Genomic DNA, 18,725 nt, shown 5'->3' with positions numbered 1-18,725 from the left:
ACCCATCTCTCCCTCCCACTTCCCAAATTATAACCAATTCAGGGACGCTTCCAACAATTCTGTCACTTGTGGAAGATGAAGCCTGCCAGCTCCTCCTCCAAGGCGGGGTCTCTTTCACTTACATCCCCCTGGTCCTGGTGAATTGCTGTTATTATTGTTGTTCAGTCGCTCAGTCATGTCCAATTCTCTGCAACCCCATGGACTGTATAACTCTCCAGGCTCATCTGTACATGGGATTTCCCAGGCAAGAATACTGAAGTGGGTTGCCATTTCCTTCTCCAGGGGATCTTCCCAACCCAGGGATCTAACCCAGGTCTCCTGCATGGCAGGCAGATTCTTTACTCTCTGAGCCAGCAGGGAAGCCAAACAAAAGAGGACCTCGATCATAAAAGTTGCAGTGGTTGAATTTCAGGCCCTGCCAGAAAAGGCCAATCTATAAGACAAGAGCCTCTGGAACTGGGAGGGGGTGGAATGGCCCCCACTCACCTCCCTCCTTGCAGTGAGAATGGGCCTCTGAGAGGTCAGGTGACACTTAGGTGGCAGCACAGGGGAACCTGAGTTAATGGTTTTAGTTTAGGGAGGGCACTGCTGGCAGCTGGGGGGGTAGGGGAGGGGGGTTGAATTCTGTCCTCCCTGGATGGAGGGGAGTCTAGTAACTTTTCCTGGGAGGATATCACAAAACCACAAGAATGTGGGGGAGCTGTTGCCAAGCAGAGCAGGCTGGGAACCATCGCTTCGCTTCAGCCCAGCCTCCTCAGAGCCCGGGTTCTGAGCCAGGTCTGCTGGCTCCTCTGTTCTGAGTGGCCTTTGATAAGCTTCCCAGTGTGTCTGAACTGGCAGCGGCCACGGCTCCAACCTGTGCCAGAGGCCGGCCACCCCCCGAGGCTGTCACTCCCCACGCTCGCCTGGAACTCGAGGAGGTGGCGGATTCCACCCCGAGACCTGAAACCCTGCAGAAACAAAGGCTCTCCTGGCCAGGCCTGAGCAGGCCACCAAGGATGAAGGACACTGGGAGACTGCCTCCACCTTAAAGAACTGTTAGGGAAGCTTTCCAGGTGGCTCAGTGCTGAAGAATCCGCCTGCCAGTGCAGGAGACATGGGTTCCATCCCGGATCCAGGAAGATCCCACACACCACGGAGCAGCTAAGCCCGTGCACCACCGCTACTGAAGCCTGCCCCCTCTAGGGTCCACAGCTAATGAGGCTGGTTGTTGCAGCTACTGAAGCCCGTGCATGAAGCCCTGCTGAAGCCTGGGCAGCTACCGAAAGCCCGAGCTCCCCAACAAGAGAAGCCAGTGCAGTGAGAAGCCGACACGCTGCAACTATCGACTAGCCCCTGCTCACCACTGCTAGAGAAAGCCTGTACCCAACAGCAAAGACCCAGCGCAGCCAAACATAAATAAATTAAAAAAAAAGAAAAAAAGAATTGTTAGGGGGCTTTCTGGAGGTTGAGAGGCAGAGCCTCAGCTGAGAAGGCAGGATTCTGCTCTCCGGTTTAAATTCTGCCACTCAGTAGCTGTGTGGTTTTGGGCAAAGGACTTCCCGTCTCTGAGCCTTCCTTTCCTTAGCTGTAAAATCAGGGCACAGGCTGCTTATCTGTAAGCTGCCATCCCGATCTTTATGGAAAACCACAGTTGCGAAGCTCCCCTGGCCCACAGTCATTCATTTAGCACAAATCTGGGGAATTTAAAGTCTACATACACCAGGGAAGCAGCAGTCCAGCAGAGAGATTTTTGGCAGCCTCTGCGCTGCTGATGACTCATGGACCTCTGCTGACCCTCCCAGCCCCTTCCAGCTCTGTCCTGTGCCCCGTGCTCCCCCCCATAATCCTGCAGCCTGAGCTTCTGCCTTTCTTTCTCTGTCACTCACCCCCTTGGAGCTTCCCCAGGAGGCATGGTATTAAAGCCCACCCCACCTTGCCCAAGGGCTTCCCAGGTGGCTCAGTGGTAAAGAATCTGCCTGCCGATGCAGGAGGTGTGCGTTCAGTGCCTGGGTTGGGAAGATCCCCTGGAGGAGGAAATGGCAACCGGCTCCAGTATTCTTGCCTGGGAAATCCCATAAGAGAGGAGCCCGGTGGGCTACAGTCCACAGGTCACAAAGAGTCCAACAAGACTTAGCAACTTACCAACAACTCCGTACAGCCAAAGCCAGGAGCAGCCTTCTGGTTCCTTGGTGCGTGGCTATTGGCTTCTCTGCTTTGTACCCAAATGTTGCCCCCCCTGTCTCACTCTGACCTTGTCTCCCCTGCTCACTTTTGGGCCCCTCTGTTGCTGGCCCTTCTCATGTACCACAGTTTAGCTCCAGCTCCCAGGCCTCTCTCGTGATTCCTCCCTCCCCGGTGTCCCTTGCCACCCATATCCTACCATTGCCCTAAGGCTTAGAACATGGGAGAATTTAACTCTCTCGAGCTCATAAAATCCATTAAGCGGAAAGTGGAACACCCTTTGCTGCTTTACAGAGAACGCTGGGGATGGAGAGAGAGGGAATGAAGCCCTGTGGAGGAGAATCACCTTTTTCCACATCTCGTCCCTCTTGCTATTGAAGTCGCCTGTGCCTGGAATGTCCACCAGCACAACCCCTTCTGGAATCAGCTCTGATTTGGGAAGGGTCACTTCCACCAGTTTGATCAAGGGCCAGATGTGTGTCTCAGCAGATCCGCCATCCCAGTCTCTCCTCTGGGTCCGGATGTAGGGGTCCAGCTTGACAGACAGCTCCCCTGCCTGAGGAAGAAGGACAAGGTCAGGTACACGAGACGGTCTCCAGCACCTCTGCCCTAGATGGGCTTATGACTTGGGTTCAGCAGAGGTCCACTGCGTCATGTGAGACGTGGTACTGGGTGACAGGCCCCAGGAGGCCTGAGGTCCTACCTGGAAGGGTCTAGGCTCAGAACTACAAAGAACACTGGGAGATCAGGAAATTCAAGCTCCTATGGGCTTCCCTGCTGGCTCAGATGGCAAAGAATCCGCCTGCAATGCAGAAAATCCAGGTTCTGTCCCTGGGTTGGGAAGATCTCCTGGAGAAGGAAATGACAACCCACTCCAATATTCTTGCCTGGAGAATCCCATGGACAGAGGGGCCTGGTGAGCTACAGTCCATGGGGTCGCAAAAAGTGGGGCACAACTGAGCAACTACCACTGACAGATGGAGAAAATACAGGCAGTGAGAGCAGGACTTGAGGAAAGTTACAGCTTCACTGGGGGATGATTTTACCTTCTAAATTCCATTCCAGTTCTAAAATCAATGGAAATCATCTGCACTAGTCTAAATCTGTGTGAGAGAGAGAGAGGATCTTTGAACTAATGTGAACATTTCTATGACCAGAAAGCCCTGACTGTGGAAAATTGATCATGAAATGGTGACCATATTTTCCAAGTTGAAAACTGGTCTGAAGTTGATCTTCAAACGGTTTTAAAAATTTATCTTCAGAACTTGGAAGATAAATTTTTAAAACCGTTTGATGAACTGGAGTCTATTATACAGAGTGAAGTAAGCCAGAAAGAAAAACACCAATACAGTATACTAACACATATATATGGAATTTAGAAAGATGCTAATGATAACCCTGTATGCGAGACAGCAAAAGAGACACAGATGTATAGAACAGAATTTTAGACTCTGTGGGAGAGGGAGAGGGTGGGATGATTTGGGAGAATGGCATTGAAACATGTATACTATCAGGTAAGAAATGAATCGCTAGGTTCTATACAGGATACAGGAGGCTTGGGGCTGGTGCACGGGGATGATCCAGAGAGATGATATGGGGTGGGAGGTGGGAGAGGGGTAAAGATTGGGAACTCATGTACACCCGTGGCTGATTCATGTCAATGTATGGCAAAACCAATATAGTATTGTAAAGCAAAATAAAGTAAAAATAAAAATAAAATTTATCTTCCAAGTTCAAAAGAATATATGGACAGACCGGCATTTCCATGCTATTTTAACAATGGTGAGTGAGATGAAGAATCATTCTCAGCCTGCTGTTTTTCCCTAAACACATTCATGCCAGCAACTCTGTGCAGCAGTGAATCTCTACTGGGATAATTCAGAGGACAGAAGGTTTGGGATGTAGTGCAGTCACCGTTAATAAGTATCTACAGAATGGCCCTGAAAGAAAGATAAATTCTTAAGAGAGTTGAGATCAAGTCAGAGAATGTGTTGCTATCTGGGTAGGAAATAAGAGATATCATCAAGGGACTTCCCTGGTTGTCCAGTGGTTAAGACTTTGTCTTCCAATACAGGGGGCATGGATTCAATTTCTGGTCAGGGAGCTATGATCCCACATGCCTCACAGTCAAAAAACCAAAAAACAGAAAATATATTGTAACATATGCAATAAAGACTTTTAAAATGGCCCACATCCACAAAAATTTGTTTAAAAGATTGCGGTTCTAATCAAATAATGCAAAATTGTGAAAGAAGAGATGATAAAAGTTCTTTAAGATATTTTGATTAAAAAAACAAGCTATGATAAGGGCAACAGAAAAGAAAAAGCAAGGGGCTTAAAAAAGCGTGAGCTTTCTGTAAGAAGAGGGCTCCCGTCAATAAACGGGGCTTCCCAGGGGGCGACAGAGGTAAAGAACCTGCCTACCAATGCAAGGGACGTAAGAGACGTGGGTCCACTCCCTGGGCTGGGAAGATCCCCTGGAGGAGGGCATGGCACCCCACTCCAGTATTCTTGCCTGGAGAATCCCAGGGATGGGGGAGCCTGGCGGGCTACAGTCCATGGGGTCGCACAGAGTCAGACATGACTGAAGCAGCTTAGCCTGCTGCTGCTGCTGCTGCTGCTGCTGCTGCTGCTGCTGCTAAGTCGCTTCAGTCGTGTCCGACTCTGTGCAACCCCATAGACAGCAGCCTACCAGGCTCCCCCGTCCCTGGGATTCTCCAGGCAAGAATACTGGAGTGGGGTGCCATCGCCTTCTCCAAACTTAGCCTGCACATACCACTTAATAAACTAGTGGAGACAAACCATTCTAGGAAGTAAACTCAGATTCCCTCTCCCCTGACTAGGATCCATGCCCCAAAGTCTGAATTTGTGCCCTTACTCCTGGAGATGCTGATTCCATTCATCTTGTTTCAAATGGGTGAATTAGTCATGCTGGGAAGGAATATTTCTAAGTGCAGAGTAGTGAGGAAATGAATATTACCTTGACACCTTGGTGTAGGTTGTATGTGTTCAGATAAAGTAACCAGTTTTGCCGTCATTGTGTTTCTTTGGACCTGCTCTGTCTGTATTTTGGATATTAGGAAGATAATTGAAGTTTGGGGGGGCGTTGTCCTTTTTTAATTTTATTGAAGTATAGTTGGTTTACAATGCTGTGTTTGGTTTCTACTAGTGACTCAGTCATACATATATGGACTGTTTACCATATTCTTTCCCACTGTGGCTCCTCACAGGGTATTGACTATAGTGCCCTGTGCTACACAGGAGGACATGGTTGCTTACCCATTAATTAGTTTTAATTATGGGCATCCCTGGTGGCTCAGAAGGTAAAGAATGGCCTGCAATGCAGGAGACCTGGGTTTGATCCCTCCCTGGATTGGGAAGATCCCCTGGAGAAGGGAATGGCAACCCACTCCAGTATTCTTGCCTGGAGAATCCCATGGGCAGAGGAGCCTGGCAGGCTGTTGTCCATGGGGCCGCAAAGAGTTGGACATGATTGAGTGACTCTCCATTTAAACATAAGAAAGGGGCTACTAACCTTTGTTTGATTTTCTAGATATATAAAAGTTAAGTGCCTTGAAAGGTTGAAGTCATTTGACATCCAAGTATGTCTGGTCAAGTAGTTCAAATTTTTTGAGAGAAACAAATATGCTAAATTTGAACTCTAAGGCTAAGGAATGTTGATTAATTGTGTAAGTAGTATTAACTTTTAAAGGAGGCTTTTCTATATTAAACTTAGGAGATAATTGGACATTAAGTTTTAGAACTGGTGTAAGTAATTGTCCTTACTTTATATAGGAAGCACCAGATTTACAAATAGAATCACAATATTTTAAAGGTGAATTTTAAGATGCAAGAAAAACTAGGTTTTTTTAGTATGCAACGTAAGTAAATTGCATATTAGTTCCACATGTATTTTGGTTTAATTTAAAGTTGAATTTTAAGTTTTTTTAAAACATGTTGATCATAAAAGTGAGGAGAGCCTGGTTCTACTAGTTGCTTATCTAATATCTACCCTGCCCTTCAGCCATGCCAGTGGCATCCTGACTGTCTGTATATTTGGGAAGGCAGTGGGTTGAGACTGGTCTCAGCCAACCACAAGCCGGCTTCTTGTTTCCCAAGACTCCCTTTCAGCTCAGAAAACCCACATGGCTCAGTACTGACCAAGAATATCTACATGGGAAATTTGCTGGGTGTGTTTCTAGGAAAGCTTTTACTTCCCAATAAAAGAGGAGACGTGGTTGGTACTCCCTGTTTAGCCATTTGTCCCTTCCATGAAGCTAGCTGCGAAGGTCAGCCCTTCAGTAGCCATTGTGTGACAATGAGGCAACTGGATGTAGACGGTCAAGGGACCAGAGGTCTGTTGATCTTGACATCGTTGAGCCGCTGAACCAACCCACAAACCCAACTGCCCCCAGACTTCTTATGTGAGAAAATGGATAAATCCCAATTTGTTTAAGCTGTTATAAACTTGGGTGTTTTTTTTTTAATTATTTGCTGCAAAACACATCCTTAATTAATCCTCAAGTAACTATAAACAATCTTTCCTGTGCACAAAAGCTCCCCCCTCAGACACGAAAAATTCCCATTTGACTGCAAATTAAAAATCCTGGCTACTTCTGATTTTGGTACCAACTTATTTCCAATAAAACACTGTGCTTTGGGACTTCCCTGCTAGTCCAGTGGCTAAGACCCTGCACTCCCAGTGCAGGGGGCCTGAGTTTAATCCCTGGTCAGGGAACTAGATCCCACATGCAGCAACTAAAGATCCCACCTGCAGCACTGAAGATCAAAGATCCTGTGTGCTGCAACTAAAACCTGGCGCAGCCAAATAAAAGAGTAAATAAAAATATTTTTTAAAAGCGGAGGTGGGGGGTGTCCTTGGTGGCTCAGTGATAAAGAGTCACCTGCCAGTGCAGGAGCTATGGTTTCAGTCCCCGATCCGGGAAGATACGCCGCACGCCTCAGGGCTAAGCCTGAGTGCCACAACTGTTGAGTCTGTGCTCTGCAACAGGAGAGGCTGCCACAGTGAGAAGCCTGAGCACCACGCCTGGAGAGTGGCCCCCGCCTGCCACAGCTGGAGAAAAGCCCGCGCAGCAGCGAAGACCAGCACAGCCAAAACTAAGGAAATAAATAAAAATGAAAAGAGAGAGAGAGAGAGAGAGAGAACCTGTGCCTTGCACAAATCCCCTAAATGGATTCAGCTGTTACCCCTGAGGCTCATGATAACATCAAGAGAAACATTTTGAAGCTACCTCCTCTGCCTTGAGGGAGATGACTCTGGAGGTGGGAATCTTTCCTCTGGGCTTGGCCCTTAGTAACTCCTCATAGCTCTTTCCTTCCGCTCCATTTCCATAAAACATCTGCAGCTTCCAAACAGCTTCCTCCGCCGCGTCGCCCCCGTCCCACGCATCCTCCTCTTCTCCGCCCAGCCCCTCCGTCCTGTGCAGGAGTGTGGTCAGGTTCTTCAGCTCCTCCTTCCACTCCTGCCAAGACAGAGTGGGGCCAAGCCCACCCCCCCACCATGACACAGATTCAGCAGACATTGACAAAGTCCAGTGAGCCTGTTGGGGGCAGGGGGACTCCAGGAAATCTAAGATCATCTAATCCAGGCAGGTATCATCCAACCCAACCCACTTATTTGGCCAGTGAGGAAACAGGAACCCAAAGAGGAAAACGTCTTGCCCAAAGTCCCATAACCACCTGAGGCAGCACCCAAGCTAGAGCCCCCATCCCATTCTTTTGGACTTTCTCATTGTGTATGGCCTATGTTCTTTTCATTTAACAAAGATGTGAGCGATGTTGACAAGGAATATAATGTGAATCTGTAAGAGAGAAAGAAGGAAAGAAAGAAAAGGAAGAGGGAAGACAGAGCAGGAAGGGAGAAGAAAGGATGGAGAGAGAGGAAAAGAGGGAGAATGGGAAGGAAGGAAGGCGGGGGAGAGAGAGGGGGTGAAGGAAGGAAGGGGCGGAGGAAGGAGGGAGAAAGGAGGAAGAGAGAGAGATAACAGGGAGGGAGAGGAGAAGGAAGGAGGGAGGGAGGCAGCTCTTACCTGGTCGGAGAGAAGGTGGATTTTGGCCTCATACTGCTCACAGCAGCCCGAACTCACTTGAACGATACAGGACGTACATATACTTTCTCCCGACACAGGTAGGAACATGGCTTGCCGAATGATGGCATTGATCAGGGAGCTCTTCCCGGCCCCAGTGCTTCCGAATAATCCAATGTAGATGGGGTCCAATGATGGTTTTTCAATCAAGGCAAGAAGCCTGTTTCTAGATCAGTTTTAAAATGCTCATTGTCAAGGTCATCAAAGCAAGGTTGGGAGACCATACAGCAAACAATGCTGGTCAACTCACCCCATCTTTCTGAGCCCTCTCTGCAGTCTCTTTGGCCAAAGGAGAATATTCAGCCCTGTTTACTATACAGAGTTGTCAGGAGGACCAAATGAGATAATGCAAAAAGGGATTTCCCTAATTGGGTGGTTAAGAATCCACCTTCCAATGCGGGGGGTGTGGGCTGGATCCCTGGTCTGGTCGGGGAACCCAGTCCCCACGTGCTCCAGGGCAACAGAGCCCATGTGGCGCAACTAGAGAAACATATGTGCTGCAACTAGAGAAGCCTCGTGCCACGACCAGGGGCCCTTGTGCTGCAACCAAGACTCAGCACAGAAAAAAACCTTTTATTCAAAAAAAGAGCATGCAGAAATATTTGGCAATGACAATTCCTCCAGGTAGCACAACAGTAAAAAATCCGCCTGCCAATGGAGAGAGGCAAGAGACATGGGTTCAATCCCTGGGTCGGGAAGATCCCCTTGAGTTGAAAATGGCAACCCACTCCAGGATTCTTGCCTGGGATATCCCGTGGAGAGAGGAGCCTGGCGGGCTACAGCCCATGTGCCACAACAAAGAGAAGGACACGACTGAGCACACAAGAAGAAGAAATGATAATTCTACAGAAACTCTACGATGTCTGTATGGATGTGACCTTGTTTATGTTCCATGAAAATTACACAGTCTTGATCTTAGACATGAACTTTATACAGTGGTGGGAAGTATTATTAGGAGCAACCCTGAGGGTCTTACTGGGCAGGAGATGTAGCCTTAACCCCACTTAAATCTTTCAAGGCAGCTGGACAGGACCTTTGACAGCACAGGCTCAGCGTCCCACAGCCTGGGCTAGATTCCACCCCTTTAACTCATTAGCAGTGTGACTTTGGTTGATGTCTTGGACTCTTTGAGCCTCAATTTTGGGAAAATGAGTGATAATCATGGCTTCTACTTTGTTAGCAGTTTTGGGACAGTTAAATGGAATCTGATGTATGAATGTAAAGCACTTTCACTTTCCGTTTTCAAAATCTTTAGCAGATTACCTAGCAATGGGGACAGCGCAGTGTGGCAACTACCAGTGTTAACAGAAATGGCCCATAGCAACAGAACTTTCTGGCTTTCTTTGCTTAGTTCCTAACCAGAAATTCTCTTTTATTATTGCAGAAAAGCATCTACCACCAACTAAGGAAAGACATCCAAGGAAGATCTGATGGTAGCCGATGCCAGACTCACATGAGGTACTTGACGCTGTTGGGGATGCTGTCATCCAGGAACACAGACTGAATAAGTTTCTGGTAAGTGTTGCTCAAAACTCTTCTGGTCCGAGACTCCAGTTTTTCATCTGGAATCAATAGAGATGTATTAGCAGGGATGTAATACATTCCCTGGTCACGCAGACTATAAAGAATCCACCTGCAATGCGGGAGACCTGGGTTTGACCCCTGGGTCAGGAAGATCCCCTGGAGGAGAGGGCATGGCAACCCACTCTTCTTGCCTGGAGAATCCCCATGGACAGAGGAGCCTGGTGCGCTGCAGTCCATGGGGTCGCAAAGAGTCGGACGCGACTGAGTGATCAAGCATATTAATACCTGGCAGAGATCAAGCATTTGGCCCGCACAGGGCGAATCTGCTTAATGCGGCAGAAAAGGTGGGGGTGGGGGATGAAATGAAAAGCCAGTTAAACGAAAGAGCAAGTTATCTGATGGGAGAGGTCACAGATCGTGGGAGAGAGCGATCAGTGATGACGAGAGCCCCCCAAGGAGCCAGGCAGCTCTGAAGCACAAGGTAACACAAGTCAGCGTCCACTTCACCATGGGCTACAGCCCCTCTGCAGTCTTCTCTCCTGTGGTCATAAATAGAAGAAAACTGCAAGGACATCCTATGCAGAAAGAAAGAAACTGAAGTCACTCAGTCGTGTCCGACTCTTTGCAGCCCCATGGACTGTAGCCTATCAGGCTCCTCCGTCCATGGGATTTTCCAGGCAAGAGTGTTGGAGTGCCATTCCCTTCTCCAGGGGATCTTCCCGACCCAGGAATCGAACCCGGGTCTCCCACATTGCAGGCAGATGCTTTACCATCTGAGCCACCAGGGAAGCCCAGGACATCCTATAAATAACCACAAAGGCACCAAACCAATCATTTTCACAGTGTTAATCAGGAAGAGATTATTTTTGTAACAAGCCTTCTATCCAGATCTTAAGAGATAAACTGTCAGATCACAGTATCTCTGCAGAGACTAGGAGGCCTCCTTTTTTTAAATAAAATATTTATTTATTTGGCTCTAGCTGCGGCATGCAAACTCTTGGTTGCAGTATGTGGGATCTGGTTCCCCGACCAAGGCTCAAACCTGGGCCCTCTGCACTGGGAGCTCAGAATCGTAACCATTGGACCACCAGGGAAGTCCCGAGGCCTCCTTTAATGGGATCAAGATCATTCAAAGATGTTCCATCCTGCTTCTGCTTCTCCAAGTACCCTTCTCTCCTTTTGAGGATGTTAACACATCTGGGAAAGAACAGAGCTGCATTAAACAAGCGATAGAGCATTTTCAGGACACTCACATTCCTTGAGGGCGCTTTGTTCCACAGAGGGAAATGCTCGAAACCTCTGGTCTCTATCGGATCGTCTTCTTTTTCTCATTGGTTCTTTAAATATATCATCATCCACTAGAGATAAACAGAAGTTACATGAGATTACATATAAAATTATAGGTCTTGAGGGCATGGTGTACTGTAGACCAAAAACACAGTCCAATTATATGCAGATTTTCGACTGTGAAGGGGGGTCGTCACTCTCATCCCCGTGTTGTTCAGGGGTCACTATTTTTGCCTGACTTCTACGGATAAACAAATCCCAAGAGGCTAGAAGGATCCTTGCCAGCCCTGGTTGTTTGTGAGCTCATTTCAGAAGCAGCCCTGTTGGGTCATTCCAGTCTGATTCCCAATTCCCAGAGTCCCAGGACTTTGCATCTAGTTCCAAAATGCAGCCCAACCTATCTCCCCAGAAGATAAGTCAAGATGACATGAAAAGTGCCTGTTTGCGAATCCTGGGAAGCCAAGATGGCTGGATATTCTTCACCAAGTGCCGAAAATGTAGAGGGAAGCCTGAGATGGCTCAGTGTGGGGTGGAGAAAGGCCTCAGGGAGATCTTTGCAACCCGGGAAATTGATCAGGAGCAGAAGGAGAGAACAGAATGGGCCATGTGACCAAAGCAAATTCCTTCTCCCCGAGCCTCAATTTCTTCTTCTGTACAATCAGTCAGTTGACAAAAATAGAAAGAATACAAGAGCAGTGGAGGGTGCCCTCCAAGTGGATGTCCCTCAGAGATTAAATTGGGGGATGAGGCTTTTTCCTCCTTCCTCTCTCAAAGATGTTAGTAGCTGCTTCCTTACATAGGCAAGGAAAAAATTTGCCAAGAAGCAAATCTTTGTAGTCCTGCAGAGGTTGAATTACTTCAGTGGTTTCTGTTGGTTACAAAGTGAAGGACTGGGAGGCTCCTTAATCCTCAGGAAAGGGTTTAACTGAAAACCAAAACAGTGTGTTTAGATGGTTTTTTTTTTTTTTTTAATTGTGCTGGGTCTTGGTTACATGTTTATTCTTTAAGCTGTAATAATTAAATATGAAATATAAGGAAATACTGAGCACCCTTGCAACATAGTTAAATCTACATTAAAATCATATGTAGTATTTGAACTTTTTTTAAAAAAAGAATTCATTTGGCTGCGTTGGGTCCTTGTTGCGGCATGCGGGATCTTTCATTGTGGTGCTTGGGCTCAGTAGTTGCGGCACGTAGTCTTAATTGCCCCACGGCATGTTGGCACTTGGTCCCCCAAGCAGGAGTCAGATCCACGTCCCATGCCTTGGAAGGTGGATTCTTAATCACTGGCCCACCAGAGAAGTCCCTGGATGGGTTTTAGAAAACATCCCCCTGGCAGGATTCACCTGGTGAGAAAGGGACAGTAGTGGGGGGTCTTTGGGGTCAAGACCGTTGGAAATGGCCTAATCCAGCACTCCTGGGGGTGGTATAAACCTTAGGCAAATGGCCGTGAGGTGACCTGGAAAAACAGTTGAACCCAAGAGTCACAACTGTCTAAGCTCATATAAGGGCATGAGGCCCCCAAACGGAGCGTGACACTGGGAGGTCATCTTCCCTCAAGAACCACAGAAAGCGCGCCTCACTCAGGGACCCAGGATGGCGACCTGAGCAGAAGGCCCAGCCTCCCGCACCGGGCTCCAGGCCCGAGTCTCCCAGACAGCTCAGGCAGCCTCAGTCTGGCATCTTCCTGCACAAATTCCACAGCGTTCTGGAGCCAGCTCACACCCCAGAGTACTGCAGCGCAGGGTGAGCTGTCTGCCAAGGCCTGAATCTTGGCCCCTCCTGCTCACGCAGTGACAGGGAGTTGAAAGAGCTTGTCCGTAGACCCTTCTATCTCAGACATTCTAACCTTACAAGTATGCTCCACGCAAAGAATTTATCCTGGCTCAGTTTAAGGACTGCCTTAGAACTAAACACCAAGTGGTTGCTGGCTCGGTGGCTAGAGCTAGAAAGAAAGGGGCAGAGAAGAAGAAAAATATATGCCACTAGCTAGGGAGTTTGGGATGGACAGGTACACACTGCTGAATTTAAAATGGATAGCAAGGATCTACTGTATAGCACAGGGAACTCTGCTCAATGCTCTACGATGACCTCAAAGGGAAGGAAATCCTGAAAGAGGGGATATATGTACACGTATGGCTGATTCTCTTTGCTATACAGTAGCAACTAACACATATTGTAAAGCAATATACTCCAATAAAATTTTCTTTGTAATGGATAACTAACAGGAACCTACTATATAGCACAGGGAAGTCTGATCAATACTTGGTAACAACCTAAATGGGAAAAAAATTTGGAAAAGGACATGTGTGTAGGCACAACTGAATCTCCTTGTTGTATACCTGAAACGATCACAACGTTTTTAATCAACTATACTCCATATAAAATTAAAAGCTTTTTTAAAATGGAAGCAGTTAAGGTTTTTTGACGTCCCCAAAGTATTTGATTATAATAAGCAAATATCAATATCTAACTTCAGTAATTTAGCTTAAGTAAGGAAATCCACTGTGGGTTAAACTTTTGAACTTTGATATTGATAACAAGGAGGTGACAGAATCATGGGATTTATGAGCTGGAAAGCAATGTAAAATATGTATGGCTTCAGATGGAGAGAAATCAAGAGACTTGTCGTGTGGGCGCAGAGCTAGCGAATGACAGCGGTAACTAGAAGCCAAGAATGGACACCGCAAGTCCAGTGGTTTTCGAGGCACAATTACAGTCTTATTACTTTTAATTATTATCTATTATGGTTTAATATTCTGGAAGATGTTTATAATTTATTCTTCTATTTTATTCATCCCAGAGCTTAAAAAAGAAAAGCAGAGTTTTAAATATGTTATGATTAAAGCTATCAAGTGAAAACCTAGAAAATCTACCAAAAAGTTTTACCAAAATAAAGCAGATAATTTTTAACTACTAAAAAAATAACTACTCCAGCCGCTAGGCCAGTGGCTTGCTGAAGAGCACTTTAGAACATATTATAAACAGTGTCTTGGAATTCCAGAATGTTTTCACACCTGCCTGTGGAAAGAGTAAAAGGATGGAGGGCCTTGATCTTGACCCTGGAACTCAGGAACTCTTTTGTTTAAACAATGTTTGCAGAGGATCTTAGCCACAAGCATAAAAGAGTCTTAGTACAGCCTTTATCAGTCTTATCCTTAGTACAGCCTTAGTACAGTCTTATCCTGGCCTTTATTTCAACTTTGTAAGGAGTGGCAATTAGTCTGATCAAAGTTTGGAAACTTATTTCTCAACTAAAGCAAACACTGAGAAGTCAGGTAAAACAGCACGGTTTTACACTTTGCCTTTAATATCTAAAATGAAAAAAAACAGGTGGAAGGGAGAAAGTGGTTCATCTGGGATTTAAAACACTTAATCTTAGTGCATGCATGGGTGAGTCGCTTCAGTGGTGTCCAACTCTCTGTGACCTACAGACTGTAGCCCACCAGGCTCCTCTGTCCATGGGATTCTCCAGGCAAGAATACTGGAGTGGGTTGCCATGCCCTCCTCCAAGGGATCTTCCCGCCCGGTTTCATACTAAATTGTAACCAGAATGAATGGGTGTGAACTGGCCATTCCTCTTATCTTCCCTGCAATTGTTCAGGCCCTCTCTTCCCTTTTCCACTATATTACACTGATTTATTGGCAACCCACTCCAATATTCTTGCCTGGGAAATCCCATGGATAGAGGAGCCTAGCAGGCTACAGTCCATGGGGTCACAAAATAGTCAGACAGAACTTATGGACTAGACAACATTGGAGCAAAGGGCAGAGGGCTGGGTGGGGCCGTCCGAAGAAGTCTACCCAGTCTCTGCTGCTATTGCTCCTTGCTGCCACAAGGTGTCGCTTTTGACAACCATCTCAGTATAGGCGCTTTGATCAGATCCTTGAGGGAACCTGCGGCAGATTTTCCCAGCAGGACGCCCCACACCTTCAGGACGAACCTCTCCCAAGGGGGCCCTAAAGTTGCAATTCCTTCAGTTTGCTTGCCCAGCCATGTCTCAGATACCAGCACTACCCCCCACTGACCCTTGCTGCTAAGGGAATTCATCCCCAGGGGTAAGAAAAATTTTCCTTTTCAGTTCTCAGAACACAAAGGGTGTGATACACCCCAGGGGTTACTTCGCTGCATCTTCCCAGGGGAGGTTCCCTCCTTGTCTCTGGGGATCCTCCACCCAGCCTTCTAGGAAGGGAGGCCACCCTCAGGGACTCCAGTGTGGTTCACCCTACAGCTCACCTTCAGAAAGCACGCAAAATGATTCCAGGGGCTTACCTTCTCCATTCTGAGAGCAGGCTGCCCTCGGAAAATCCAAGATGGTTTCCTGGAACCTTCTTTTATTTATTTATTTTTGAATTTTATTTATTTGAACTTTTAAAGGACGGTGAGGGGGCACAAGTTGAATTTCTGGTCAGATAACCCACTAGATTATTAATAGGCTCTTCTAGTTGTTATTGAAATAATTGATATTCATCCACTGTTAAAATATGTTGTGAGAAAGCAGCTTCTCAATAAAGAGCAGCGAAAAATGACGATAGTTTAATACGGTCCCAACCCCTTTGCCCTTGGTTATAATGGCAAATAGTTATTGCTCAGGGCTTCTCCAATGGCATAGTGGTAAAGAATCCGCCTGCAGTGCAGGAGATGCGATTTGGACCGATCCTTGGGTCAGGAAGATCCTCTGGAGGTGGAAATGACAACCCATTCCAGTATTCCTGCCTGGGAAATCCCATGGACAGAGGAGCCTGGTGGGTTACAGTCCATGGGGTCACAAAGAGTTGGACATGACTGAAGCGACTTAGCACACACACACATATATGTATAATGGTAAATAGTTCTTGCTCACTTCATCAGGGGATAGTGAAGGGATGTTACCTGGATGTAGCTCCCGAACCAGAAAATCTTCAGTTTCTGCCATTTCCTGTTATGTAACCGCCTACCTTTGTCCACTTAGAGCATCAGCCTGAAAAATACAAAGTACAGGGTGGGGGTAGGGGGGAGTAGACGGCAGAAAGTATAAATACAAAACAAAAACTAAAAAGAACATGTAGTTTTGCTTACGCTTTTTCTCCCCAATTAGATTCCAAGCTTCTAAAGGGCAGTGGCTATTCTATCTTATCTTTGAATCCTTTATAACAGCTGTCCACTGTGTGTTGGTTTAAATATGACAAAAGTCCATGTTTGACTATTGATTTTCAGCAATAGTTGAATCCATAGAATTTTTTTTTTTTTTTTTTTGGAGCAAAAGAAATGACTATTTATTGCTAATGGTGCTAAATAATACCACTGTTGGAAGACTGTTTGTCAACTTGGTACAGTACTGAACATACTCAGCATTAATCTGGCAGTCACGAATACGGTATTTATACCAAAGAGTTGACAGCTGTGTCCACACAAAAAACTACACATGAATGTATATAGCAGATTTTTAAAATAAATTCTTGGAATTTATTTTTTTCGTTGTTAATTTTTATTGGAGTATCGTTGCTTTACAATGTTGTTAGTTCTACTGCACAGCAAAATGGTTCAGCCAGACATACACATATATCCCCACCGTTTTTTATCCATTGACCTTTCAACTGAAATGACCTGAGATCTTGAAGGCAGCTCAGTCTGAAAAGACAATAATCCTCTAAGGACCAGAGAGCCTTGAAGGTGAAGTTATGCAGCTTTGCTGTTTTGGGAGACATCAGCGCCCCCGTGAGGTAAGCCCGGAACCCCTGGGCCACAGTGACCCTGAGCCCCAGCGGGTCTCAGCAAGTATCGGGGAGATGGGTGGAACATTTGATATTCCTGGGGTCCCCTGGAGTTGCTCTGGAGGATGCTGAGCGGGGAAGAAGAGATGCAATAGCTGTTCGGTTCTCTGGGCCTTCCTCACCACCCACCCAGCACTGCAATCAGGGAGACACCCCGATTGGGGGTTATGTCAGCTCTGCCTCATGGGGCATCTGTGGGGGTGGGGGAGGCACCTCCAAAAAAAGAAGTATTGGATCCAACCTGTCTCCAGTCCTGGGAGACAGGGACTGAACACAGAGGGAGAACTGGATCCACAAAGCCTCAGAAGAGCAGGTGCTGATGTCCTGGAGTGTTTCCGCCTCCACAGATCAGGGAGGATACGGGGCACACAAGGCGGGGCACCCCACGTGCTTCCTCTCCATTTCTGATGCTGCTGATTGGACTACTCAGCTGCATAATTCAAAAGCAGAGAGTCACCGGCCTTTCTGAAATATGCAAAAGCTCAGCTGCCCTGTCAACCCCCAGTAGACACACGGCCGTTAGTTAGGGAGACTGTGCTTCGTTTACCTATCACTCCCAAACGGAAATCGCAGCGCCTCAGTCAAAAGAGCCACTTACACTTAGTTCAGCTCATGGGCATCAACAGAACTAACGGTTTCTGTTCCTGGTGAGTGTTGGTGAATGTGGTGTGAACTCTGCTATGTACATGTTCCTGAGCCTTTGCTAGGAGGTTCCTCATCTCTCCATTCCTCACCTGGACTCAGACCACCCCAAAGTCCTTACAGTCCTCCAAGGCAGGGGAGTCAAGAAGAAACGTGCTCGCCTCTTCTTCCTGAATTCCTACTCTTTCTTCAGCATCTCGTTTGCGCATTTCCTCTGTGCAGCTGTGTCCTGGTTCCCACTCATTCCCCTCTTGTGCCACCACTGGTCCGAGCACACCTGAATTGTATGCTTGTGATTCTTTATGTCTGAGCTATGCGAGGTCACGGCTGCATTTGTTTCAACGTTGTAGTTCTATCGTGAAAGGCAATGATCAATCATAGTGCTGAATTAATTAATTACAGGGGCCGGGAAGCTTTTGATGAGATTCCGCTGCCAAGGGTGTTTAAACACTGAATCTGTTTTTAAATATTTGTGTATTTGGCTGCATGGGGTCTTTGTTGAAGCTGCAGGATCTTCATTGCGTCATGTGGGAGTTTCTGTTGCAGCGCACAAATTCTCTAGTTGGGGTGCTCAGGCTTAGCTCCTCCACGGCACGAGGGATCTTGGTTCCCCAACCAAGTGTCGAACTCATGTCCCCTGCATCGCAAGGCAAATTCTTAACCACTGGACCACCAGGGAAGCCACTCAAATTCGTTTTTGTTAGGACTGCTCCGTAGGAACTGGGAATGTTTAGCTTGAGGGAAGGAAGACAGGGGCTGAAGCAGAAGGTGTGGAGAGCACTTTGTGTGGTCTTCAAATACTTAACCTTAGAGTTGAATATAGTAGTGAGATAATGCCTGTTTCCAGTGGTGCCCAGAGGGGACAACTAGATCCACTAGGTGGACAGTATAAGAAAGGACATCTTTGCTGAACATTTCTCTTGTATTCAGAGTTGTCCAAAATGGAATGAGCTCCCTTAGTAAGTAATGAATTTTCTGCTCCTAGAAGTGTCTAAATCTTCACTGTTATGATCACCTAATAACAGCATTGAACTAGACGGGCTTTAAGGCTTCTTCAGATCCCAAGACACTGTGTTCTTGCTTGAAGTGTTCATCAGTAAAGCTGGTGGTGGGAGGGCTCTACAAGGTTACTAAAATTTAAGAGAGTTTCCTGGTTGGAAATGCTAAGCCTCGGCAAAACCTAGGCAAGTTAGGAGAAAAAATATGATAGTGCCTAACAATAGCTTCAGAGAAGGCAATGGCACCTCA

The 18,725-nt window shown here is 46.8% G+C and overlaps 1 protein-coding gene across 1 annotated transcript in view; it reads right to left on the bottom strand.

Moving 5' to 3' along the window:
* The window catches only part of NUGGC (nuclear GTPase, germinal center associated), a 41,501-nt gene extending 25,504 nt beyond the window's left edge, over positions 1–15,997 (bottom strand). Inside the window, exons 1-6 of the mRNA XM_052645316.1 lie at positions 15,955–15,997; positions 11,048–11,152; positions 9,724–9,832; positions 8,214–8,436; positions 7,416–7,646; positions 2,510–2,719 (exon numbers count right to left, since the gene is read on the bottom strand). Of these exons, the coding sequence (XP_052501276.1) occupies positions 2,510–2,719; positions 7,416–7,646; positions 8,214–8,436; positions 9,724–9,832; positions 11,048–11,152; positions 15,955–15,997 (921 nt within the window). The remainder of the gene's footprint in view (positions 1–2,509; positions 2,720–7,415; positions 7,647–8,213; positions 8,437–9,723; positions 9,833–11,047; positions 11,153–15,954) is intronic.
* Between the last annotated feature and the right edge of the window lie 2,728 nt (positions 15,998–18,725).

Source organism: Budorcas taxicolor, chromosome 8 (assembly GCF_023091745.1).
Source record: "Budorcas taxicolor isolate Tak-1 chromosome 8, Takin1.1, whole genome shotgun sequence".
Lineage (NCBI taxonomy): Eukaryota > Metazoa > Chordata > Mammalia > Artiodactyla > Bovidae > Budorcas > Budorcas taxicolor.
This window is presented reverse-complemented; position numbering and strand designations above follow the sequence as displayed.